Source organism: Muscardinus avellanarius (assembly GCF_963383645.1).
Source record: "Muscardinus avellanarius genome assembly, chromosome: 1".
In the NCBI taxonomy this organism is placed as follows: Eukaryota; Metazoa; Chordata; class Mammalia; order Rodentia; family Gliridae; genus Muscardinus; species Muscardinus avellanarius.
In genome coordinates, this window is record NC_137786.1 from 208,164,704 (window position 1) to 208,191,374 (window position 26,671).

Consider the following 26,671-nt stretch of genomic DNA (forward strand, 5'->3'; position numbering starts at 1 on the left):
TAAAAGTAAAATAGTACTAAAGTATTTTGCTATTAAAATGAATTTTGAATAACAATTTAGGCTACTTTGCAGATTTTTTTTTAGGTATTCTTAACAGAACTTTGAGTTATGGCATTATTGCTCCATTTGAAAGACTTCTGTGTATTGTTTTCTATAAATGAAATGATAATGGTAACTTTTCTCATGGAAAATTGATTGAAATATTCCATGTCAGTAAGGGAAACTGAGGAGAGTCTTATAAAATCTAGGGTGTTTTGATTTAAACTGAAAGACTTGAGGCATTACACTTCTGTTCCTTAGGTTTCCTTCTTGTTCAGTGATCGAGGGATTCCAGATGGACATCGGCACATGAACGGCTATGGATCCCACACTTTCAAGCTGGTTAATGCAAATGGAGAGGCAGTTTATTGCAAATTCCATTATAAGGTACATGTTGCCTTTGGAGTAGAGTGTACACGGCTCCTACCACCCACCTCTCCTTATTTCTCCTGAAGGATTGAGCAGGAATGCCTCTCCTGCCTTTCCCTTTCTTCCACTCTCAAGCTATGGGAGGTATTGATTTAGTCATCAGCACCTTGAGTATTTGTTGGCCAGCATCCCAGTGAATGCTACATTCAAGTTGCTCCGTTAGAACTTCTCTTTGATCTCCTCTTTGAGTGTGGCCAGAGGCAAGAGCACTTACCTGCTGGCAACAGTTTAAGCTTCCTTTTCCTTCTGGACCCTGTAAGCTCTGTCATAAGTATCTAGAAAAAACAAAGCTTTATTGCTGACTCTCTGGTGTAATGTTTCTGCTGCTGGCTGGTTCATGTTAAGTTTCTTTTCTCTGGAGTGGGAAGAGCTAAGGTTTGGGTTGGAACTCAAAGGTAAGATCAGACAGGCCTCCTGGCCGAAAGGGAATTCCACCTAGATAGCCAGCTTCCTTAGCGTTCTCTGTTGGAGTTTGAAGGCAGGTGGGTGGTGCTTTGCTTTTCCTGCCCTGACTCTTTTTGCTGAGCATAGATATCTTCTGAGCTCCAGAAAGGTACTAAAGCAGACCGGAACATATACTAGTCTCACTATCACTTCCAACATCTGATACTATGATACTAAAAACACTTCTAACTTTTTAGGTCATCCATCTATTGATTTAGCATTAATTGACGTATTATGAACAAGACAAGTAAGTAAAATCAATACAAATGTCAGAAAACAAAGTTATATTGTTTCAAACTTGATAGCCAGGTGTGGTGGCACATGCCTTTAATCCCATACTTGGGAGGTTGAGACAAGACGATCACAGGTTCATGGCCAGCCTCAGAAACTTAGTGAGGCCTTCTGCAACTTAGTGAGAACCTGTTTCAAAATTTAAAAATAAAATAGGACTGGGATTGTAGCTCAGAGATATAATGCCCCTGGGTTCAGTATCCAGCATAAAAAAAACCACAATAATAAACTGGAAAAATAAAAACAAACAAAAAGCTTGCTTTCAGATCAAATCAGTTACTTCTGGGGAAGCTTTGGAGAACTTTTTAACCAACTGAAATGACTTAAAGGGCCCTGTCTTGGTATGATTTTGGCATTGATTACAATAAGTGATAGCACCAGTGTACTTCAGAGGGTTTGTCATAAATAGAAGCCTTAAGCCAGGTGTGGTGGCACAGATAATCCCATCATTGGGGAGGTTGAGACAGGAGGATCGTAGTTCGCCAATAGCCTCATCTACTTAATGAGGCCCTGTTTCAAAATAAAGAATAAAAAATAGGGCAGAAGGTGTAGCTCAGAGGTCAAATGCCAAATGCCCCTGGGTTCCATCCCCAGACCTGCAAAAAAAAAAAAAAAAAAAGAAGCCTGAGAACTTCTGTGTTCAAATAACTTCTGCTAAAACAGGCAGAAGAAAGTAGGTGCATGACCAGTGTAATCTTCCTCTTAATGACGTCCAAGTGCTGTCTTCTATGCATATTTTTTATTTTGAAAAATTATGTAGGTATATTAAACAGGAAAACTTCCACCTCTCTGTATTTTTAATTTTTTTTATTCTGGAATATTTTATATTTTCAAAGTATTTAGGAATATTTTAATTAGAGAAATAAGGCAGTGGGATTATCTATCAAGTTCTAAAAGTAACCAGGAATTAAATCACTTACATCCCCTTAAAAAACAAAACAAAACAAAACCTTAAAAAACAAAATAAAACCTTAAATCACAGTGCTATTAAACTTTTTTTTTTAAATAAGGGATAAAACCCAACTACACTGGAGTACAAAAACCTGAAATTCTAAGCATGAAGATTTATTGATTAGACATCTTATTTAAGCATTATGGCTACGGAAGATAGATTAACACAGCTCATGGGAAAAAAAATCCCATCCAGCACCTGCACCATTTCAAATTTTCTGGGGATAGTTTATACATTCTGTATCACAACCTCATTCTAAAAGTACCCACATGTGCTGATTAACATGAACACAAAGTGTGAAATGTTGTGTGTACTCAGTCTGGCAAACACATTAGTGATGTGACTTTCAGAAACTTTTGTAGGCACAAGAAATAGCACTGCCTGCAGTGAGAGTCTTTCATAATCCAAGAAAAGAATACCATTAAAATAATCTTGCAGATAAGAAGCAAAATTACACATTTTTGCCATGGACTGATTTATGTATCAGAAAAACCACCACAATGATAACTTTCTTTCCAGGAGATTAAAAAATTAATATAAACATTTATGGATACACAGGTGATTTTGTCATATTAAAAATCAGAGAAAAATAAGACCAATTTAATCTAAATTGAATTTAGGGAAGAAATGCAAGACTAGTAGTATGAAATAATAACTGCACATCTTTGGCTAACTCATTAAAAATGCCAATTAAATATTTTCAGATTTTATTAAAAAAAGCAGCAGACCAGCATTACAGTTCAAGAGTCTAAACTAAATGTGGATTTGACAATGAAGCACATCAAAGAATGGAGTGGAAAAGGTTTTTTTTTTTTAAAAAAATTAAATATATTCTCTCCAAATACCCAAGGAAACCACACTGTGTAAACCTTTTGTTAATTGGAATAATAAAGAACTAAAGATTTATTGCTGTGAAACCAAATCAGTAGTATAGTAGCATGAATCTTGGGTACTAAGCATAATCAGTTGAATCAAGCTAAGAAGTTGAAAATGTAAGAAATGTGTGTGTGGGGGGGGGGTGAGAGAGAGACAGAGATGGAGTCTATAAGCCAGCTGACCCCAGAGCAACTGAGATAGCTGACTTGTTGAAGTCAGACATCATTTAAATCTCCATTTTTAGAAGGTAATTAAAAATTACAGTTCCAATAGCCCACAGACCAAATAAAGGCAATTCTAGAAAAAAATTAATTTTTTTTTTTTTTTTTTGGGTGGTACTGAGGATGGAACCCAGGGGCCTTCTACCTCCGAGCTACACTCCCAGACCTATTTTATATTTTATTTGGAAACAGAGTCTCTTAAGTCAGCGAGGCTGACTCCGAACCTGCACGATCCTCCTGTCTCAGCCTCCCAAACGCGGGGATTACAAGCGTGCGCCACCACGCCCAGCTTAAAATATGTTTAAAGAGCTTTTTTTCCCAGCCCATTTTCAGCACCACAAGAAAAATAAAAGCATCCATGACTATTACCGATGAAAACAGAATGAATGTCATTGGAATAAGTTATTTTTCCCCACTGAGGTATAAAAATCTATGTAGAAATTTGATACTATAACAAATTGTACTTCTCATAGTTCCAATTTTCTTTAAATCCTGTTTAATATAGATTTTTTATTATTGTAAAAATGTTGTTTTCATGGTTCTGAATCTGGTTCCAGTTCTTTTATATACTTTTACATCAGTATTTAATATACTAGCTACCAGTTCTAATCAGGAAAAAAAATTCTTGGAAATCTTTTTATTATGAGAGTACGCTCAGCAGAAATCACTGATGTACAAGCAAACGGTAAAAGGTGCAGTTCTTCAGAAAGCACGTTCCGTTGCTTGTTCGTTGTCTGAATATTCTTTCCTATGATTCTTGACGAAAGACTCTTTCAATCTTGTAAACATCAGTGCGCACAGTCTCACTACTATGCAGTTTCACGTCCTTGGACAGGAAGGCTGATACACAGCTAGTGAAAATCTAGAAGAGTCTGAGTTTTAATGGCTGATAAATCTTACATCCCGCAGAGGAAAGCACTTTTCCTTTTTTGCTACTTAAGAATGAGGCAGAACTGTATGCTGAGGTAGCCCAGTCAAACCTTATTTTTTTCTTTTTTTGTAAATTTGGTCTGGGAATATTTCTGGAAGGGTGACGTTCTGAAGAAGCCGCTGCCGGGACCGGCTTCCATTGTAGTCTCTAATGCTGGGCACCTGGCCGTCCTCTTCTGTGGCTTTATCCAGGCACTGGTTGCTGTTCACGTGCTGCAGGGTTAATTTTGCGGGGTCATATTCCCAGAGCTGGTTGTCCTTTAGGTGGTGGCATTTGAGCATGGTAACTGGGCCGTTCAGATTGGAAATGTCCAAGCATAGGTCATCTGTTCTGATTTCTTTGTTGGCAGTATAAGAGAAAACCTGATTATTTCCCATACCATAACAATTAAAAATCCCAACTTTTTCATTCTCTTTTCTAGCCATGTTATCTAGACACTGATTTGTTAACACATTTTGTATTTCTCCCAATGAGAAATACTGATGTGGAATTTGAGAATCAGGGTAAATACTCTCTACGTACCAAGAGAAAGGTTTGCATTGTAGTTTGTGTCTTAGCCCAAGTCTTGATGATGTATCTCCGTAATCTACCTTTGTAACACCTGGAGAAATTATATAGAAGAAATTTCTGAATTCATCCATTCACACTTCTGCAAGTTGTATGTTATTTTTATTGATAACCTGCCCTGTACCTCTTGGAAATGTGTAAGGAGTAGCTTTCCTAAACACTTGTCCAACATGTGAGCATGTAACAATTTCCAAAGTTCCTCTACATTGCCAAATCCTAAAGGAAATTTCTAGGTTTTCTCCTCCCCAAATATCCATTCCAGCATCATATGCTCCAGTTTCCTGAAAGTAATCCCTGTCTGTTGAAGAAAGGCCTTCTGCCCTTGGGGTTTTCTGATAGGAAGAGTCCCATCGCCTTTCTTTCTGCCCATTTCTCTTTGGAGAACAGGCTACCAGTGAAAATTGAGCTTCCAGTTGAATCCACCATAGGTTATATCTGAGCCTGCCATATACTCAGAAGTATCATCGCTGATCACGTCAGTGATAGGACATGCCACTGTTCTCTTGTCATGTTTGATGCTAGCTAAGACGGGCTCTAGCCACCCCACTGTGCTCTCACAGTGTGCATCTATGAAGGTGATCACCTGGACTTTGGACACAGCGGCTCCTTGCAGTGGAGCTCTCATCAATCCAGAACGCTGTTCCATTAGAATGACATGAACTGGTACTTTTAGTTTTTTTACATAACTCTGCAGAGGTCTTTTCAGAAAGTTTCTCTCACTGGCATCATCAACAAGGACAGTCTCCTCCACCACATGTCCTGGTGAGTGATCAGTGACACTATAAACGGTACGCAGAAGCTCCAGGCCTCGTTGTGGAAAACAATCACCACGCTTGTGGGAGATTATCTGGATATACCTTTGTTTTACACCCTTCTAACCTGACATCTGGTAAGGATCTGTTGAGTGCAATCATCTCCTTGCCATTCAATTGAACTGACTGATTTTAAACATCTCTTTCATCTTTTCTTGATCTTTCTTTAGGAATGACTACTGGTTTCCCCATTTCTCCAGGACCTTCATGAGGCTTTTGTATTGGTTCTAGAACATTTCCAGCAGGAAGTCCTCTCTCCTTTTTCTCATCACATTTGTTGCATTCACTGAAGTAGAGCAGCAGGACCATATCCAAGAGTACCCAAATCAAAGAGGTGGCTAGGACCACCTTGCAATATGCAGATTTTCTCATGGCACTCAAGTAGCTTTCCAAATGAATTCGTATGCCAAATTCACATGTCCCACATTTCCTCCTGCTGTGGCAGCTCTTGCGGGGCTCTACTGGCTGGCCCGGGTGGTAGCAGTGGTGGCTTGGTGCCAGAGTCCTCAGTCGGCCCTCCGGGCTCCGCCTCTGCCTCCACTTCCGCCTCTGCCACGCCCACGGGTCTGAGCTACTGGGCCGACCCACAGGCTGCCTCCGCTCCTGGGGTGTGCATGCTTCTCCACTCCTCTTTATAACTTGGATAAATTTTAAGAAACAGTTGACCCATTGGCTTGTAATTGCTGAAAGGAGTTGTGTAGGATCAGTTAGAGCAAGGCTAAATGACTATGTGTGGGACAGCCAGCCATGTTGGTGGGAGCCTGAATTCATCCTCACTGTCCTAGAGAACTGTGACTTCGGGCATAGAATTTAAAGTTCTCTGCATTCCAGTTCTTTTCACTGTATAGTTGAGATAATTCTATTACTTGTCCACAACACTACAAAGCCTGCATTGCTTATGTGTCTCTTCAGCAGTAGATCCTGAGGTAGCCTGAGATGGACATGGATTCATCAGTCTGGATTAGTCTGACCCAAGATGATTCCTTTATAAATAAGGGGATTCAGTTAAAATCAGAAAAGTATTATCACTTCACATTTTAATGTATTAGCTCTTTGACCTGCACATGGTGACCTTCTTTTTTATTTTTTTTTCTTTCTTCTTCTTTTCTTGTGGTAATAGGGGGTTGAAACCAGGGATTTTCTTCCTCTAAGCTACACCCTAGCTCTTTTTAGTTTTTGCTTTGAAACCACATCTTGCTGGGTTGCTGAGTGTCTCACTATATTGCTGAGGGCTGACGTCAAACTTATAATCCTTCTGTCTCAGCCTCTCAAGTACTAGGTTCACAGGTGTGTACCATCACACCTGGCTGTGACTTTGATTTTTTGATCCTGAAGGTGGCCTCATTTCTGATCTGCTAGTAAGAAGAGTCCAAACTTTCCCAGTTATTGGAGAGAGTGGGGGTGTCTATGGTAGAAATAGACCAGCCTTCCAGAGTTGCTTCTGGCCGAGGAAGTGTTGCATGCCACTTGGCCTTCTGGGAGTCTTTGGGAAGAAGGCATCATGGTCAGAGGAAGAGCAGGGCGATATGGTGGGAGCACTCGGGAAACTGACCCAGCTTTCTTGGGTCGTATTGACTTGTTTGGAGAGTCAGAGTACTAATTTCGCATTAGTATTAGTCAGAGGCTATCTGTTCAACTGAAGCAAAGTAATTAACTGGATTTTTGTTTAAGATCAGTTTGCCAGCTGGGATAAGAGGGTGGGTAGTCTTTGTGAGGCCAAATCTGAAATTAATGTAATTATTATCGGGCTGTACCTAATTAGAGAACTGGTTCAGAACAGGTGTGCTGTAATTTTCAGCTCCGTGATCTATGATTCTATGATTTCTTTCAAAACAAAACAAAAATAATGGGTAGGGATGGAGGGAAATCAGTTAATCACAATTTCAATGATTTGTTTGAGCTGTTTTTAGAGAGTAATTTTAAAAAAATTACTGATGTAAAAAGGGGAAGTTCTTTAATTTTATTAATCTTTGCTTATTTTTAAGATATATTTTGATTATTCTGATACAAAAAGTAATGAGTAGAAAAATTCAAATCATATGAAATACTTGAAAAGATTAATTTAAGTATGAAATGTGTAAGTGGAATCCCCTTGACATTTAAAAGAATCAGGCTAATCAAGTAGAATTTCTTCCTGATAAATTCAGTAGTATCAGATTTGAATAGAAGTATTGTAAAGAAAATTCAGTCTTTTGTTAATGTTATTCATAATCTTTCAAAGAATTGCTGATTAAATTTTGATAATAGCCATTTGCAGTGACACATGCTTATAAATCCCAGTACTTGGGAGGTTGAGACAGGAAGATTACAGATTTGAGGATAGCCTTGGCAACTTAACGAGACCCTGTTTTAAAATAAAAAAGTAAAAAAGGGCTTGGAGTATAGCTCAGAGGTAGAATGCCCCTGAGTTCAATCTCAAATAAGCCCCCGGAAGAAAAGAAAATAAATTTTTGATAACTTGCACAATATATTTCAGTTTGATCTTTCTTCTATTCTGTAGACTGACCAGGGCATCAAAAACCTTTCCGTGGAAGAGGCCGCAAGACTCTCCCAGGAAGATCCTGACTATGGCCTCCGGGATCTTTTCAATGCCATCGCCAAAGGCAACTATCCTTCCTGGACATTTTACATCCAGGTCATGACATTTAGTCAGGCAGAAACTTTTCCTTTTAATCCATTTGATCTCACCAAGGTAAGTCAGCAACAATGATTTTGTTTTCCCTTTTAAGTCTCTTCTTACCTACTTAAAAAAAATCCCTGTCAAGTGTTTCCCGTGGTGTGATGTCATCTACAGATGGTGGCCATGCTGTAGGGTGTCTTAGCCTGTTAGTGAGTGCCCACCACCATCTCATTTTCATACCTCTGTCGAATACATTCCTTGACTTCTCGTGCATGGCTTCATTTATTGTTCTTAGCAAAGAATGAATTTTCAAAAGCTGATGTACTTTGGCCTATGGAAAGGTCAATATTTACCATTTACTGTTGTGAAAGATTTCACTAATGTACTCCTCTTAAGTTCTTACCATGTTTTATTGGGTTAAAAATTATTACTTTTACTAGCATGATTATATTTGAAAGTTGATATTCTTAAGGGTATATTTAATGCCCTTTATTTGATTGTCCAGTAATTGTGAATATGACATTATTTTCAGGTTTGGCCTCACAAGGACTACCCTCTTATCCCAGTTGGCAAACTGGTCTTAAACAGAAATCCAGTTAATTACTTTGCTGAGGTTGAACAGATAGCCTTTGACCCAAGCAACATGCCACCTGGCATCGAGGCCAGTCCTGACAAAATGCTTCAGGTAAGGTTGGTGGATTGAGATATTCTGACGCAGGTATCTGTGAGCACATGTGCGCATTCATGGACACACACACACACACACAAATATACACACAATGTGAATTTTGTTGTGATCTTTATTCAAGAAATTAACTAGAGCATTTACTTAAACTTTAACCTGAGCCCTTGGTTTCTGTGAGACTCACTAGGTTAAAACATCCTTAGATAGGCGTTCCTTAAAAATAATTACTATATATGTGAAGACATGAACATTTAGATTTAATTATAAGAAAAAGACATAGAAGTACCTTAGAATTTGTAGAGTAAAACATGGATTATTTAGTCTGTAACAGACAGAAAGGAATAGAATTAATTGATTATAACACCTCATTCAGATATTTCCTATTCCATGAGAGTGTTTGCATTTTTCCACTGGTTAGAGCAAATCTGGGAGCAATTTATATGAATAAATTTATGCTGATGGTTGGGCATGGAGGCCTGTGCCTATTATCCCAGTGACTTGAGAGGCTGAGACAAAAGGATCGCCAATTGGAGGTTACCTGTCTCAAATAAAAAAATAAAAAAGACCTGGGGATGTCACACAGTGGTGGATTGCCCTGGGATCAGTTGCCCCCTCTCCCCCAACACACTCAAAAAATTATGCTGCTGGAGATTAAAGGCACATTGATTAAGTCATCTGTCTTACAGTTGTTACTGGGCATTAAGCCTGTTTTAAATAATTTTCTAATATGCTTTTTCAAGTCGACAAGTGTGTGGTGGTGACACAAACCTGTAATTTGCTGAGTACTAGGGAGGCCAAAACAAAAGAATCATAGGTTCTTGGCCAGCTTCAGCAACCTAGGCCCTCAGCAACTTAGTGAGACTCTGTTTACAAATAAACAATAAAACAGGGCTCAGAGGTAGAATGCCCTTGGGTTTAACCCCCAGTTACCACCCCTCACTCCATACATATGAGAACAAAAAGTAAAATTCTACTTTGGGCCAGAAATAAATAGGAAACTAATTGGCCGAATATTTACTGTGTAAATCATTTTTTTGTGATTTTGGACTATGATCATGAATCAGAGGGTAAAGATTATACCCTGGATCAGACCACAGAGACTGAAGGTTGCTGCTTATGTAAGTTTTGATTTCAGAGCAGGCATTAGTCTCCATGGAGGACAAGCTAGGGTGTGTGTGTGTGTGTGTGTGTGTGTGTGTGTGTGTTCTTAATAAGTTGTTTGCTATGAAATTGGGAAAATCTGAAGTTTCATAGAAAGTAAATGTTTCACTAATTTTTTATTTATTTTGACTAATATGAACTGAGTACCTTTCTGTTGTGTGTGATAGACCGTCCCAAGTGCTAGGGCAAATGTAGAAACCATAATGTAAGATAACCATAATGTAAGGCAGAATTCCTGAAAAGTCGAAATTGAGATTTTGTCCAACAAGAAGTCAATGGCAAAGTTTATGGAATAGGCTAGCATTTGAGATGAGTTTTGAACAATGGGCAGGATTTCGGTTTTCAACAGGCAAGGTGGGGCAGTAGAGAAGCATGAGCACAGGCAGAGGTGGGACGTGGGGAATAGTTAAACTGCCTTGCCCCTCTTTCCTACAGGAGAAGATTGAGTTTGGGTAGCCTCACTGAGCATATGTTAAAGGAGACCTTACATAACTGTCCTTCCCAGGAAAACAAAAAATTTTGAGAAATATATTCTGGTTGATATCAAGTAGAATCATTCCTCTTGGTGATAAATAGTCTAAGAGGAAGCTGGGGGCTGGGAATGGAAAGGGGAATTGGATCAGATCACAGAGGATAAGCAGAAGTACTTGCATTGACGCTGGGGATAGAGGATGTTAAGGCAGTGTGACCCTGGGCCCCAAACATTCCCTGCCTAGTGGTTGGAAGAGTGCTGAACTCTGTGACAGAGGGGTTAGTGGAGTTCACCAAGACCTGCCATTGTCAAAGGCAGGGCTACTGCTTAACCCTGGTATTGAGGAATGAAAGCTCACCCAAGTCTTTTCATGAGATTGCGTCTCTGGGACCACAGTGAGACCTGGAGGCGGTCAGTAACACGGAGTCACATAATTAAGAGAACACTGAAGATTTGAATGGAGTTCTAGTCCCGGGCAAAGAACCACACAGCAAAAATATATTGACTACAACAAAAGAAAGCAACTGTATTTATAAGGCGTGTGTATAAACTGTGGGGAAGAGAGTCCTGAAAAAGGATGGAAAGTAGAAATTAATTATGTAATTTGTTAATATTAATTTCAGTTTCCATAAATATGTGTATTTTAAATTTTGAATGTTCTCTTTATAGTATTTTTTTTTTTTTTTTTTTTTTTTTTTTGGTGGTACTGGGTTCCTGGAAGCCCTTCTACCTCCCGGCTACACTCCCAGACCTATTTTATATTTTTATTTGGAAACAGGGTCTCTTAAGCCAACGCAGCTGGCTTGCGCGATCCTCCTGTCTCCGCCTCCCAAGCACGGGGATTACAAGCGTGCACCACCACTCCCGGCTCTTTATAGTCTTTTAATGTGTTTCCAAAGCATTTTGGAGAGCTTTCATAAGTCTCATGAAGTTATTGTTCCCAGCCTACCCTTTTCTATAACTCTTCAGGTCATTTAGCTGTGGATTCTGATCCCATGGAGCGTCTTAGGAGCCTAGAGTTGGAGAAGGGGTATTACACTTATTTAGGCATTTAGTGACCAGTGGGGGATTATTTAAGGTTTTTGAGTATGTAAGTAATATATCTGAATGGGGCTTGAGGAAGCTTCATTTGGCAGGAATATGTTGGATGTGCTGTTGGAGCAGGGACTGGAAGTGGAGAGCTAGTTAGAAATTATTTCTGACGAGAGCTGATAGCACTATGGCTTGGGTGGTAGAAGTTCACATATTAATGGGTAGCGTTCTCACTTGCCTTTCAACAAGGGCATGTTAAGAGATTTTAAGATTTTATCCAAAGTGAACGCCAGACCACTGTGAAATGGACAAAACAGTATAACGAAGTCGCAGAGAGTGAGGACCTCCAGTACAGGTACAGCCTATTTTCAGTCCCGATACACTGCAGTTCACCAGTGGGAGTTGGAGAAGTTGGGCTGATGGCTTGTTGGGCAAGGCTTGTCCTGCTCCCCCAGGCCCAGCAGAGAAGCTCAGGGACAGCCTTGAGGAAGGCCCAGATGGGTGTCAGGGGGTGGCCTCCCTGTGCCTATTTCATAACCTGTGGAGCTCCACCTGTCGACTACAGGGTTGACTGATAAACATCCGGGACACAAACCCAGGGTGGTGTGGTAGAGGCTATATATAGGAGCTGCTCCTGGCTCGATCGTATCTTCTGTGCTGTTGATGGAGTTGGAGCACAACTTCTTGAGCCAAAGGAGGCAACCATCTTCTCAGCTGTAGCTAGGATTGCAGGACCAGTCATCTAATATGGCCTCAGATTATTGAAATGATAATGGGAAGAAGAGTCATTCAGTCAAGAGCAGATGATCAATAGAAGGGTGGGACTGGGTGAAGCTTGTTAGTTTGAGTGACTTGGTACACACTAGTTGCTTAAAGTCCCCTATTCCACTTGCCTTGTCAAATTAGGGACATAAGAACACTCTTAAGATTCAAGGCCAGTGATAATGCCAGTGAAAGAAAAAGTGCTCATAAAGTAGAATTTTGGATGATAATACTTCAATAATTGGATCTTAAGTTTAACGCAGAGTTAATCATAAAACATTTAACTGAAATAAACTTCAAAATGTGTCCTCCTGCTGTGGCTACTGTAGCAACACCAGTCAGTCTTGGATTCAGTACCTTTGGCATTGTAGGGTAATGATTTTGAAACAGTTTCCTGTGTGTAGTATTTTGTTTATATCTGGGAAGTGCGTCTAAGATAATTCAGAATTCAATAGGAGGTACTTTTTTGTAGAATTCCCACATAATTCATTTCATAGGAACGCGCTATGCTAGCCAGGAGTGGTGGCACATGCCTATAATCCTGTATTTGGGAGGCCGAGAGAGGAGGATCACAGCCAGCCTCAGTAACTTAGGCCCTCAATAACTTGGCAAGATCTTGTTTCCAAATGCCGCTGGGTTCAATTCCTAGGCGCGCGCGCACACACACACACACACACACACACACACACACACACACACACAGACACACACGGGGGGGAGGGAATCATGTGCCACTTCTTTAACAGCAAATGATTAATTCCTAAAGTAGAGGAATGGGAGCGACGAGAGGATTCTGGGTAGATTCTAGCAGATTTCTTTTACAATCTAAGACTCCCTTGAAAATGGGAAATAAGGAATACTATCTTGTGATTTGGGAGGAAAAAGAAGCATTATTATCTAGAATAGATGTGATATTTACGGGTGGCCATATGACATGAAAGATTAAGAGTGGTACTGTTAGGGAGAATTCACTCTATAAGCAATACAATTGCTGTCTCTTTAGAGAGGATAGGCAGGTTTTTGTGGTAACCATGTACAGAGTGCTTTGTAGTTGAACCTTTTGAATGAAGTTTGTAACTCTTTTCCTATTTTATATGTGACTGCCTCTCTGTTGTGTTTATTATCACAGGGCCGCCTTTTTGCCTACCCTGACACTCACCGCCACCGCCTGGGACCCAACTATCTTCAGATACCTGTGAACTGTCCCTACCGTACTCGAGTGGCCAATTACCAGCGCGACGGCCCCATGTGTGTGCAGGACAATCAGGGTAGGCCTGAAGATGCTAGGCTCCCCTGCAAGGACAGAGGGTGTGGAGAGAGACCCGGTGGGATGCCAGGCCAGGGGCCTTCAGACTGGCCCCACAACACTTCTGTGCTGTGACAGTCTCCACTGGTGCTGCCCCCAAATGAAGATTATTTTTTTGCCCAGCAGTGATGGTTTAAACTTCCCTAGGATTCTCCTTGCTTATTCCCAGATTTTACTTGCTGTCCATCTGATAGTTGACGGCTGAGAGAAAGATTGTCCGTACTGGCTCTAGTAGAGTCTATCCAAATTAGGAGTTAGAAAATGTACAGTTCCTTAAACCAGTCTTAAATCGCATGAACTTAGACTCCTTCTTGGAAGTGCAAAGACCAAGTATTTATGTATTTTGCTTCCTTTTGCAGTTTTATTGAGGCCATGAAGGAGCAGGTTCAGGTAGAATTTGGAAGGGATAGGATGGGCCATTGAAAGGGGAGATCGAGGAAATTAAGGGATTATATCTGCTAAGTGAATATAATTGAATTCATCTAAATGAATTTATGAATTCTGGCATGTAGTTGGATCAACTAAGTGAATGTGGTTAAATTCATGTAAATGAGTCCTGGCAATGAGCCGGATAAAATTCCACCTGCAGGCTGGTTTGCACAACTACTTAACATGTTTCTAGGTCATTCTCATGAGGCAGGAGTGAGGTCATTAGCTAGTGAGATGACACCCTTCTGCATTTTGGCTTTTTGGAGTTCATCACATTTATGATTTTTTGCCTTTAATTACTTTTTTTTTTTTTGATACCACGTACAAACAGGCTTTAGTTTTTTTTTTTTTTTTTTTTTTTTGATACTGGAGGTGGAAACCAAAGGCATTCTGTCTCTGAGCTACACCCCTGGCCCTATTTTTTATTTTTAAACAGGGTCTCACTGAGTTGCCAAGGGCCTTACTAAGTAGCTGAGGCTGTCTACGAACCCTGATCCTCCTATCTCAGCCTCCCAAATGCTGAATCTTTAGTTTTAAAATTATTCTAGTCAGCCAACAAAATGCTTGATTAATATTTCACAGTTCTTTTAATATTCTATAGTTTAATATAGATCTTAATGTTTTAATTTCCTACTTATAACATGCTTGTTTCAGTAATGGGCTACTTTATTTCTTTTTAGAAACTTTACTGATGATTTATCTTTAGAGTCATAAATGCTTGTATTAAAACAGTTTATTTTTTATGAGAAAAAGAATACATTTGCTCTAAAGGAAATTTGGAAAATAGAGAAGAGAGAAGAACCCACTTACCATCTCAACACCCAAAGGCCATAACATTTTGTTATGTTACATTTTGCTATATTTCTTGGTATTCTTTGCTGTGAATATTTGTACATACACAAAATTATTTTATATATGTAACTTTGTGCTTTGCTCTTGTTATCATTATTGCTAAGACTTTCCCATACATTTAGAAAATTTATATGCTTTTAACCCTATTAGATGCTTATATTGCCTCTGTTCCCTAAGGTTTGCAGAGGCTTGAGCTGGGTCATAGCCTGAAGTAGCTGATGCCCTCTGTGTCTGTCTTCTGCACTTTTATTCTTCTGTTCATTTTTTAAAATTCACATTTCTTGGTCTTTTTGTTATTGAGACTATCTATTAGCAGAGAGGTTCATTGATATTCTGTACATCACTAGTGGATGATTGCTTCATATTTACCATTTCTGTTTACTATTATGGTGGTATGCTTATGAAAAGGATACTACTTATGGATGGATTTTACTGGGCCTGGTGATGCATACCTATAATCCAGGAGGATGACAGTAGTGAGACTCTTATTAACCTAGTGATACCCTGTTTCAAAATAAAAATAAAATAGGCTTCGAGTATAGCTTGAAGGTAGAATGCCCCTGAGTTTAATCCCAAGTACAACACACACACACACACACACACACACACACACACACACAATGTATTTTGAGACACTTTGCCTAATATTAGAAGTAGAGCATTTGGGCTGTGCTTTTGAAGCTCCATGAAAGAGCTTACTTGTTCTCAGTAGTCAGTCCCTGAAAGACAACTCTCATTTTGAGTAAAGGGCAGAACTTATTTAGAAATAGAATTAAAAAATTACTCAAATAGACATATTTTAAAACCTCATTCTTAATGCAGAAAACACTATGGGGGAACATTTTGCTTTTAGTGGAGATATGGCTGACCCAAGGACAAACATTTTTTTTGGTGGTACTGGGGTTCCTGGAAACCCTTCTACCTCCGGGCTACACTCCCAGACCTATTTTATACTTTTTATTTGGAAATAGGGTCTCTTAAGCCAGCACGGCTAGCTTTGAACCTGCGTGATCCTCCTGTCTCCGCCTCCCAAGCACGGGGATTACAAGTGTGCGCCACCACGCCTGGCCCAAGGACAAATTTTTAAGCTAACAATTGAGCTCCATAATGCTATGGTGTTTGCCTCCCCCCCCCCAACTTTGTGCCTTGATCAGGGTGACTTACGGGCAACTCTTAATTACCCACTGTGGATAATCTGTTCTGGCAGTGAGCTGTGTAAAATATCAACCACGGGCTGGTTTGCACAAACCATATGTTTCCAGGTTGCCCCTGTGAAGGCGGTGTGAACTCAGATAAGTTGAGCTTCTTCCCGATAACAGCCAGAGGAGATTGTAGTTTAGAAAGTAAATATGAGCCAGGCATGGTGGCGCACGCTTGTAATCCCAGCATTTGGGAAGCTGAGACTGGAGGATCGAGGTTCGCGGACAGCCTCAGTTACTTAGTGAGGCCCTCTGCAACTCAGTGAGACCCTGTCAAAATAAAGAATAAAAAATTAGGCAGGGGTTGTAGCTCGGAGGTCAAATGCCTCTGGGTTCTATCCCAGACCCGCAAAAAAAAAAAAAAAAAAAATATATATATATGTATATATATATATACATATATATATATAAATATATATATATGTATATATATATATGCCAAAGAAAAGCCTCATAATTTATTCCAACAGCCATAGAAAATGCTTTGATTATCCTTGCCACCATTTCTATAAAGTTGAGATAAATGAGTGTTGATGTGCTACATATATAAAATGTAAAAAAAAACCCCACTTTTTTATTTATTTGTGGAAGAATGTGAAAGTGAAGCTAGAATTAAATAAAGTCATCATAGTAGAAGAGAGATGCCCTGAGAATCTAAAACACACAAGATAGTGAAATAGAATTCTATAATAGAAATACAGTGTACACTGGGCCAGAAGAGGCAAAAAATCAGAGTTCTGAATCTCACATTTACCACCAACTCCTAGGTGAGTGACTCGTACCATCAGTCAGTATCTCAGAGCTCTGTATTTGGTCTGTAAATGGAAGGAAAAGGGTTAGAACTTTCAGGTTACTCCCAGGAGTTCTGTGAATCCGTGTTTGAATGGAGCCCAGGCTCATTTGAAACTCGCACGTTTGATGTGTGTCTCTGGGTCTGATCTCAGTGGTGGCCACATCAAATCTTTTAAAATTTATCCTTGTGCAGGTAAGCATCAGGAGACTGTTTAGCTGAGACCCTTAGAAGTGTCGAAGGGGACTTGGAGATCTCTTTGTGTAGATTAAGGGTGAGACAGCCTGTGCCAGCGTTTAGGAAATGGAGCATTCTCTAAGACTCTTAGCACTGTCTTCCCAGACTTGTAGCCAAGTCTGAAAGTGAAAAATCTTTGTGTGTGGTGTCTTTATGTATATGTATATGCACATGTGTATTTGATTACTGCATGAATTTACTTCTTGACATAAGTGTCTGATTTGTAGGTTGGTTTCATTTTTCATATTCCCAAGTGGTTTGTGGTTTTCCTTTGAAGGTGGTGCTCCAAACTACTACCCCAACAGCTTCAGTGCTCCAGAACAGCAGCGCTCGGCCCTGGAGCACAGCTCCCGCTGCTCCACAGATGTGAAGCGCTTCAATAGTGCCAACGAGGACAACGTCACCCAGGTAAGGCTCCTGTCTGCCCTGGAGTTCACTTGCTGATCCTCCTTGTCCACGTCTGCCCGTTTCCACCTCTTAAGGTGTCAAATGTATCTTACACTGAATTCAGGAAGACTTGTCTCTAATAGTAAGTCAGACCATTTATTGGATGGAGTCGAAGAGTTGTTACTCTGCTGTCTCCATTGATATATGGACACTCAGTTCCCTTAAGCTTTATTGAAGGAACACAGTTGGGGCCATTGGGGAAGTATGAAAATTAAGAAATGGTCCAGTATAGCTTAAGTACTGCAGAATCAACTCAGATTCCAGGGCCTAGGACTGGGGGACCAAAATAGCTCTAGGAGCTGGGCATGGTAGCGTATGCCTGTAATCTCAGTACTTGGGATGCTGATACAGGAAGATAGTGGGTATAAGGCCAGCCACAGCAACTTAGGGAGACCCTGTTTCAAAATGAAAAGGGCTGGGGGCGCAGCTTGGAGGTAGAATGTCCCTGAGTTCCAATTCCAGTACCAGAAATAAAAAAACAATGACTCTTGGAGCCTGCAGGGGGAGCCCTGCGCGTGGCCCAGCTGTGCCCCAGCCACCTCTGCTGCTGCTCTCCACTGCTGCCTGTTCCTGCGGTGGCCTGCTATTTTTGTTCTCTCTGCCTCATGACTGCTGTTGCGCCATCCTGGTGGCTTTGCTGTAATCATGGTGTAACTCTCCTCCATAGATTCTTTCTGTGTGTAACATCCGCCTCCTCCTCCCCACCTTTCTCGCCTTCTCTCAATACTTCCATATCAGGTTCTAGGGAGAATCAGATTGACTCGGCGCATCTGCCTGCAGTTAATTGCCCCAGTCACGTGCTCGTCCTGTGTCTGGTCTGAGGGCTTGTGCCTGGGCAGCCGCCTCAGTCATGTGTCCAGCACAACTTACAAAAGAATCAAGTTAAAAATAGAGTTGTTCTAGAGTTTATGTGAGTAGTTTATTTTAAACTTATTACTTAAATTAAATTGGAACCTATATCTAATTTCTCTCTTTGAGAATGTGAATTTCAAGTAAAATATCCTTAATGACATGAATGACTTAATAACATGACTGAGGATATCTTTGTTTGGAAGGCATTTGTGTGCATGTGAATTACTTTTGTAGGATATAAACCATATTTAGGTGAACTTAAAATGGTCCCTGTGAGCCTTTGATAGTAACTACATCATTTTTAGTGGTGCATAATTACCAAGTATATTTAAGTGTGTTCCCTGCCTCTCAAAGAATTTTGCTTGTGTGAGGTCACAAGTGTAGTATAGCTCATGTAACTCTGGTAAAAATTAATAATGAGGCTAGTGCTTATACCTACAATTTACCATGTGATCCTACTTATTTTGTTAAGAGATTTTCTGTCACTATGTAATACTCATTTGTTTTGTGTGTAGTAGTGAGATTGAACACATTCTACCTCTGAGCTACACCCCCAGCCCTATTATTTACTAATTTATTTGTTTGTTTAAAATTTTTTTTTTTTTGGTAGTACTGGGGGTGGAACCCAGAGGCTTTCTACCTCCAGGCTATACTCCCAGACCTTTTTTTTAAAAAATATTTTATTTGGAAACAGGGTCTCACTAAGTTGCTGAAAGCCTCACTAAGTAGCTGAGGCTTTGAACCCATGCGATCCTCCTGTCTCAGCCTCCCAAGCGTGGGGATTACAAGCGTGCGCCACCACACCTGACTATTTGTTTAATTTTGAATCAGAGTCTCTTTAAGTTGCTGAAGGTCTCACTAAGTAGCTGAGCCTGCCCTAGAACCTACGATCCTCCTGTCTCAGCCTCTAAGTACTGGGATTACAGGTACATGCCACTGCACTGGGCTAGGACTCACGTCTCTAAGCAGCCACGATATTGTTGTCATAGATTGTTGTTTACACAGTTATTGTGTAAAGAGTCATGTGGCTAAACACATAGGAAGACTTAAATTTCTTTCTCTTAGAAATGGTTCACTGGGACGTCTACTTCTGGCTCTGGAAGACCTGCTGGTATCAGAGCCATGCTTTTAGGGAGAGCATTGGGATGCTAGGTAAAATACAGAAGCACTTGTCTAAAGGCATTGAAGATCTAGTGAAGTAAGGATCTAAGGAACCAAGATCACAAATAGAAAAGTGCAGGGAAAGTCAGCGCCAAGAGGCAAGCCTGACAGTTCTTATCTTCTCTTACAGTAGTTAGTAGCATGTAAACATTGGTCAAGATGCCAAGTGTGGTTTAGAGCAATTTCATGGGTCTGGAGGGATAAAAGCTTGGAGTTGAGGGCCTGCTGAGGAGGAGACCTCTTTGTTATCACCCCAGGCTTCAGCTGGAATCCTTGAATGGCCACACGTCCAGGGCAAACCTGAAATAAACTTGCCCTCACAAAACCTGAAACAATTCTGCACCAGCTCAGTCTCAGATGGGATTAAGGTGACATGTTGGAAAAAACAAACCATTTTTCTTCTGTTCTTAAAACGCCACAGTCAGCACAGACTTGGGTGATCTCAGAAGGTGTGGGGATTTCTCCCCACCAGCAAGCAAGCACTCAGTTCTTGTGTGGACACAGCTGGATGTGTCCTCAGCTTTTCATCTCTAGCAAATGAATAAGAAAATGGCTTTAAGGAGGAAAGGCTTATTCTGGCTTTTCAGTGTCTGGTCCACTGGCTCCATTGCTCTGAACATGAGGTGAGGCAGAGAGAAGTGGGAGAAGCAGGAGCCAGGGACAGAAAGATGCTCTTCCAGGACACACCGCAGTGATCTACTTCCTCCAGGTAGGCCCAGCCTCCTCAAATTCCCACCACTTCCCTAATGCCATCTGGTTATTAATCCATCACTGGATCATTAATTCATTAACAAGGTCAGTTATTTCCCCAAAGCGTCACCTCAGGACACTGTTGCAATGGGGAGCAAGCCCACAAACCAGGCGACTTTGGGGACATTTCATATCCAAGCCGCACCACTAGACATCCTCCAATTTAGTTCTGACAGTATCTACCTGGAGATAGTGTCATCCCACAGGTCAAGGGTTCAGTTCCCAAGGCCATCCCTCATGTCCAGGGTCAGCCTCAAGCCCCAGGTTATTTTCTCCTCTGCTTCTCACAGACTGGCCACAGATCAGGGTTCCCACAACCCCCTGCTCAGCTTTGGTTCAGTTAATTTGCTGGAATGGCTCACAAAACTCAGAGAAACACATTTGCTGGTTTGCCGTAAAGGATATTAAAAAGGCACAGATGAAGAGATGCAGAGGGAGAAGGCTGGGAGAAGGGGCACAGAGCTTCATGCCCTCGCTGGGAGCACCACCCCTCAGTAACCTTGTGTTCAGCTCTCTGCAAGCCCTGTGAAGCCTGTTCTTTTGAGGATTGGCTGAAAATTTATTGCATATATAATGCTACTAGATTGAGTGGGGAGACCTGGCAAGGCCTGCTGTCTGTTCACATTCTGCTTGGCCTCTCCGTGCAGCAGTCCTTCCTCCTAGGTATGAGGAGGGTGTTAGGACCTACTGTCAGACAAAAAGAGACCAGAGAATATTTTTATGGCCAGTTTCAAGACAGAGAAGGGAAGCTTAGGGTTTCTATGGCCTGCCTTGAGGAAGAGAAATTCTGGTTTCTCTGGTCTGCCTTGGGGAGGAGGTCATGAGACAGGAATCATGGACCCAAACCAAATTATATATATTATAATATCATAGGTGGTCTCCATCTTGTTTGCCAGTAGCAAACAATCCTTTTTGATAGAAAATTAGATCCTCAGATTATCTCTAGACTGTTTCATATGTAAATGGTCCACATTCAGTAATAAATATGTTATTTTTAAAACATAAGACCTGTGACTGAAAATCAAGATGGAGGGGAACAAATAAAATTAAGAATCTAGTAGATTAATTTAAAAGGAGATTAGTACAGCTGAAGAGAGGATTAGTGAACTGGAAGATAGAGCAGTAGATAATAAGAATCATGAAGAGAGAAAAAGGAACTCAATCTTGAGACACCATTTAGAGATGTAAAAGGAAAGTCACAAAGTAGAAAATATATTTGCAGTTCATCTATTAAATGATTCATATACAGAATATATGGATAATTCTAGAGCAGTATGAAAGACAACTAAGGAGAAAAATGGGCAACAGATTTAAACAGGCACTTCACCAAAGAGGATAGTTTTTCAAATGGCTGAAAAACATGAGATTTACCTCCTTAATCATCAAGAATATGCTAAGTAAAACCACAAAGAAACACCACTACACATGTACTAAAATTGCTAGAATTAAAAAGATTAACTACACTAAGCGTTGTGAGAATGAGTCATAACTCTCACATGAGTATAGACTGGTTCAGCTGTTCTGGAAACTGGTTTGGCATTAAGTACAGTATATGCATGCCTTTTGACCTAGCACATCCACTCTTAAGTTGATGCCTAATAGAAATGTGTACACTTGGCCACCAGATGACATTTACAAGACTGTTCATGTTCCCAAATATTTCTTAACAAAAGAATAGATAAACAATAGTACTTTCTTACAATGTATAGCAATGGAAATACATGAATTATTGCAATAAAGCAATACTACAGCTGAATTTTATAAATACGACATTAAACAGGAAGGCCAGACAAAAGAATACAGGCTGTGTGATTCCATTTATATAAATTACAGAAAGAAAGAGCCAAAACATCTTCATGTTATTAGAAGTAAAAAAAAATTAGCCGGGTATGGTGGTACACGCTTGTAATCCTAGCATTTGGGAGGTGGAGACAGGAGGATCACAAGTTCCTGGTCAGCCTCAGCTACTTAGTGAGGCCATTCACAACTTAGTGAGAGAGACCCTGTTTCAAAATGAATAAAAAAATAGGGCTGAGAACGATTTCATTGAACCTTGGCATCGGAAAGTGGTGTTCAGTACTATTTTCACCATAGAGATACTGTAGACATAAGTAACCTCAAAACCATAGTTGGTATATATTAATTAGAAAGTTATGTGTTTTTGAGTATTTCTCTTGTTAATTTTCTGTTTTAAGCTTATATAATTAAAGTGAGGCCATGTTTATTAACTTGTTCACAAAATTTCTGAAAATGTGACAGTCTGCTGGCATGACAAGCTGGCTGTGGAGCACCACTGGAAATACAATAACCAGTTCCTTTTAGTCCAGGAGGTTAGAGTGAGCTGACACAGGAGGTTGTTATTTTTCTTCTCACACAGACATGATGAATTAAATTTAAAAAATTAAAAAAATATATATATATAAAGAGAGAGCGAGCGCACACACAGCCAGAAATAACATTATTTTGAAGTACTAGGAATGAAAATGGAATTATGGCAGTGAGTGGACATTTAAGGTGCAGATCTTATGAAGATAACTGGATCTGAACTGCCCCTTTTGAAGATTTTATGCCTCCAGGGAGTTAAGAGTTGAGGCTGAGCTGGGTGTGGTATAGGGTCCTGTTATCCCAGGACTTGGGACGCTGAGACAGAAGGATCACAGACCAGCCTCAGGAATGGGGTGAGACTCAGCAACCAAGTAAGACGAACAAAAAGGGGCTGAGCTTGTAGCTTAGAGATAGAAGGTTCAATACCCAGTCAGTCTCTCTCTCTCTCTCTCTCCCTCCCCTTCCCCTTCCCCTTCCCCTTCCCCTTCCCCTTCCCCTTCCCCTTCCCTCTTCTCCTCTCCTCCCCTCCCCTCCCCTCCCCTCCCTTCCCCTCCCCTCCCCTCCCCTCCCCTCCCCTCCCCTCCTCTTCTCTTCTCTTCTCTTCTCTTCTCTTCTCTTCTCTTCTCTTCTCTTCTCTTCTCTTCTCTCTCTCTCTCTCTCTCTCTCTCTCTCTCTCTCTCTCTCCTCTTGGCTTACTGGTGACGACCCCATAAAATACTTAGAAACATTACCTACCTGACTCAGGATGAGCTTAGAATCATGTGGGTTCCAGATGAAAGCAATTAATTCTGAGGAATTTGTTGTCCTTTTCTTTTGCACCATTCAAATGAGGTATTTATTCTGATCCCACTAAAACCATATGGCAACTCTGAACTGAGAAACAATTAGATTAGTAAACACTGGCCTTTGTAGAGATGATGCAAAAACCACTAAATGAAGACATCTTCACAGATAGGGCACATTTGGTACTTCTGTAGAAGATAACTCCTTTTGAAGATAAGTCACAGGGGAAAACTGTAATATGTATAGGGAGATACAGTGTCCTGAGAAATTGCTTAAATAATAGGTAGACGAATCATATGCATGATAACCTGAAAATGGCTAAAAAATAACCATATATACAGATTTAAGGAGATATCAAAATTAATTTGTGTAAGATATAAATTAGGATGTTAAAACAAAAAACCGAGATGGATTCGAAAGAAAACCAAATAGAAATTTCTAGAAACCAAAAGCACAGTCTTTGAAATAAAAATTCAGCAGCTATAGATACTCAAGGGATCTTTATTTAATTAATTAATTAATTAATTTTTTTGTGGTTCTGGGAATGGAATCCATGGGCATTCTACTTCTGAGCTACACCTCAGCCCTATTTTTTATTCTTTATTTTGAAACAGGGTCTCACTGAGTTGTAAAGGGCCTCACTAAGTAGCTGAGGCAGTCTGCGAGCTGTGATACTATTGTGTCAGCCTCCCAAATGCTGGATTACAATATTGCACCACCACACCTGGCTTCAAGGGATCTTTATATACTCTGCTAGATATAGCTGAAGGGAGATTTAGTGAACTGGAAGTCAATCTGAGGAAATATCTAGGCTGTTATACTTGATTAGATTGGATTGAAAGTCTATTTTTTTTTAACTTTGGCATCAAGATTTAAACTTTCCTCAAATTTTTAAAAATGTAATTACAGTTTGATATTTGATAATTTAGAAAATGTACACATACCAAGATTTTGTTAATTGGATACTTTGGATAATAGGTATAATTGGACTTTATAAATATTAATAGGATAGTGCATAGAGCAGTCTGGCACATTATAGGTGTTCAGATATTTGTCAAATGAATGAATGAAATATTAGGATAAAATCATAGCTACAGCATAGAAATGGTTGGTTTAAAAACTGAGCGGAGCTGGGTGTGGTGATATATGCTTGTAATCTCAGTACTTGGGAGGCTAAAACAGGAGGACAGTAGGTTTGTGGCCAGCCTCAGCAACCTTGTGAGGTCCTCTGAAACTTAGCGAGACCCTGTTTCAAAATAAAAAATAAAATTGGGCTGTGGTTGTAGTTCGGAGTTAGAATGCCCCTTCAATTCAGTCCTCAGTACCACAAAAAAAGAAAAAAAGAAGAAGAAAAGTTGAGCAGAGGCTACTAGAATTTATATACTTGATATTAATTTTCTACTTTTTTTGCGGTACTGGGATTGAACCCAGGGGCATTGTACCTCTGAGCTATACCCCAAGCCCTATTTTTTATTCTTTGTTTTGAAGCAGGGTCTCACTGAGTTGCAAAGGGCCTCACTAAGAAGCTGAGGTTGTCTGCAACCGTGATCCTCCTGTGTCAGCCTCCTGAATGCTGGGATTACAAGTGTGCACCACCATGTCTGGCCCTATTTTTTATTTTAATCTCTTGGTATTCATTATAGAGGTAAAGCAAATAATTCAAGCAAACTATCACTATCAATATCTGTATTTTCCACAAAATCTTGACTCCTGAATAACTACTAATAAAAATTTATTCATTCAGATAAATGAATTAGATTTTTCTTTTTCTTGGTTCTGGGTAAATTGATGAACAAAAGTTATATTATGCTAAATTTACATTCAAAGGCAACTTGCACATTCTGGGCTTATATTAAAAATGTGATGGGCTATTGTAGGTTTTATAAGATATTCACAAGCAGTGACTGCAAAGAACATTATTCAAAATCAGTTATGAGCTATTATCAATAAATGAATTCTGACTGTCTGGCTTAAAACAAAAGTGAAGAACTCAACATGAATGATTGTCTCAATTATTTTACGTTATTCTTCACAAGTTTTAAATTGTGCATTTCAAAAGTGGCATATCAGATGAGTTTTATTCCTGGTAACCTGGCTGATTCTTTACACTCTTTGCTGAACAGGTGCGTGCCTTCTATACCAGTGTGCTGAATGAAGAGGAGAGGAGACGCCTGTGTGAGAACATTGCAGGCCACCTCAAAGACGCACAGCTTTTCATCCAGAGGAAAGCGGTGAGTCAAGCTCTGTAAGCTGAGGGCGACATCTGCTGGCAAAAGGAGGTAGCGCAGCCATGGGGGAAAGTGTCATTTCTATTTTACTGGAGCCTTAGCTCAAGTCATAATCTTTAAGAGAAAAAAAAAAATAATAATCCCAATAAGCCTTTGGTTATTTTTCCCCCCATGTTTTATCTGGTATGACATATATGCTGATCCATAGTGTTTATGCAGTGTGTAATAATTTAGTTGAGTTGGGGGGAATTCTCTTAAACTGTTGAATTCAACTACAGTCAAGTTCTATGCAAGACGGTAAATGCAAGTAAATGTTTGAATTCAAAATATGGGTCCTCTCACTGTTTGACCCCAGCTTTAGATGATAAGAAATAGAGTTTAAAAAGGGAAATACAGCTTACATTTTTATGGTTTGATAAAAGCCCAGAGGCTTCATGTCATCACACCGTGACCCTCCTTCAGAAGCAACCTAGAAACTTGCCTGTTTTCTGCTTCCAAAAGGCAGGCAGGCTGACCTTCCAAGCTGAGGGGTCAGGTATTTCTGATGGCTGCTCAGGGAGCTACGGGAACTCCTCTGGCGTCTGCTTTCCTGGCCAGTCACAGACAAGCTTTTTGTCAGTCTCAGAGTCCTCCCACTTCCTCGTGCTGCTGCTTGTGGGTTGCTGACTTCTGTTCATGGGGCCAGCTGTTGGCCTGTGTACAAAGGCTTGGGCTCAACAGCCAGCCTGATGGTTGCCCTGTGGCATACGTGGGAGAGCTTGTCGTTTTTTGGATGAGAGTGGGCAAGACAGCTGCTAAGTAGAAGAACTGGGCCTGCGTCCTGGTGGTCTTGTGTTAGTGCTGGAACTGTGCGATGTGGCTGGTGAGGCCCCGCCTCCTGCTGCGGGTCGGCCCAGTCCCAGTCCTGCCTGCAGGACATGAGTTGCCTGGCAGGCCCTAGTGTCTTTGTATACTTCACTGTAAATTCAGGTAGTGCCGGGCCCATTTCTTCATGCAGATCACTGTAGCTCATTCAGTA

At 40.4% G+C, this 26,671-nt stretch overlaps 1 protein-coding gene and 1 pseudogene across 2 annotated transcripts in view; one reads left to right on the plus strand and one right to left on the minus strand.

Moving 5' to 3' along the window:
- CAT (catalase) overlaps positions 1-26,671 on the plus strand; it is a gene marked incomplete at both ends in the record, with an annotated part of 46,182 nt that overhangs the window by 16,696 nt on the left and 2,815 nt on the right. The window contains 6 exons of the mRNA XM_080718605.1: positions 301-426; positions 8,063-8,254; positions 8,715-8,867; positions 13,424-13,562; positions 17,385-17,515; positions 25,549-25,656. Of these exons, the coding sequence (XP_080574731.1) occupies positions 301-426; positions 8,063-8,254; positions 8,715-8,867; positions 13,424-13,562; positions 17,385-17,515; positions 25,549-25,656 (849 nt within the window). The remainder of the gene's footprint in view (positions 1-300; positions 427-8,062; positions 8,255-8,714; positions 8,868-13,423; positions 13,563-17,384; positions 17,516-25,548; positions 25,657-26,671) is intronic.
- LOC308272502 (polypeptide N-acetylgalactosaminyltransferase 1-like) lies at positions 4,234-5,934 on the minus strand (annotated as a pseudogene). Its single transcript has one exon. The product of its transcript is annotated as a polypeptide N-acetylgalactosaminyltransferase 1-like (transcript).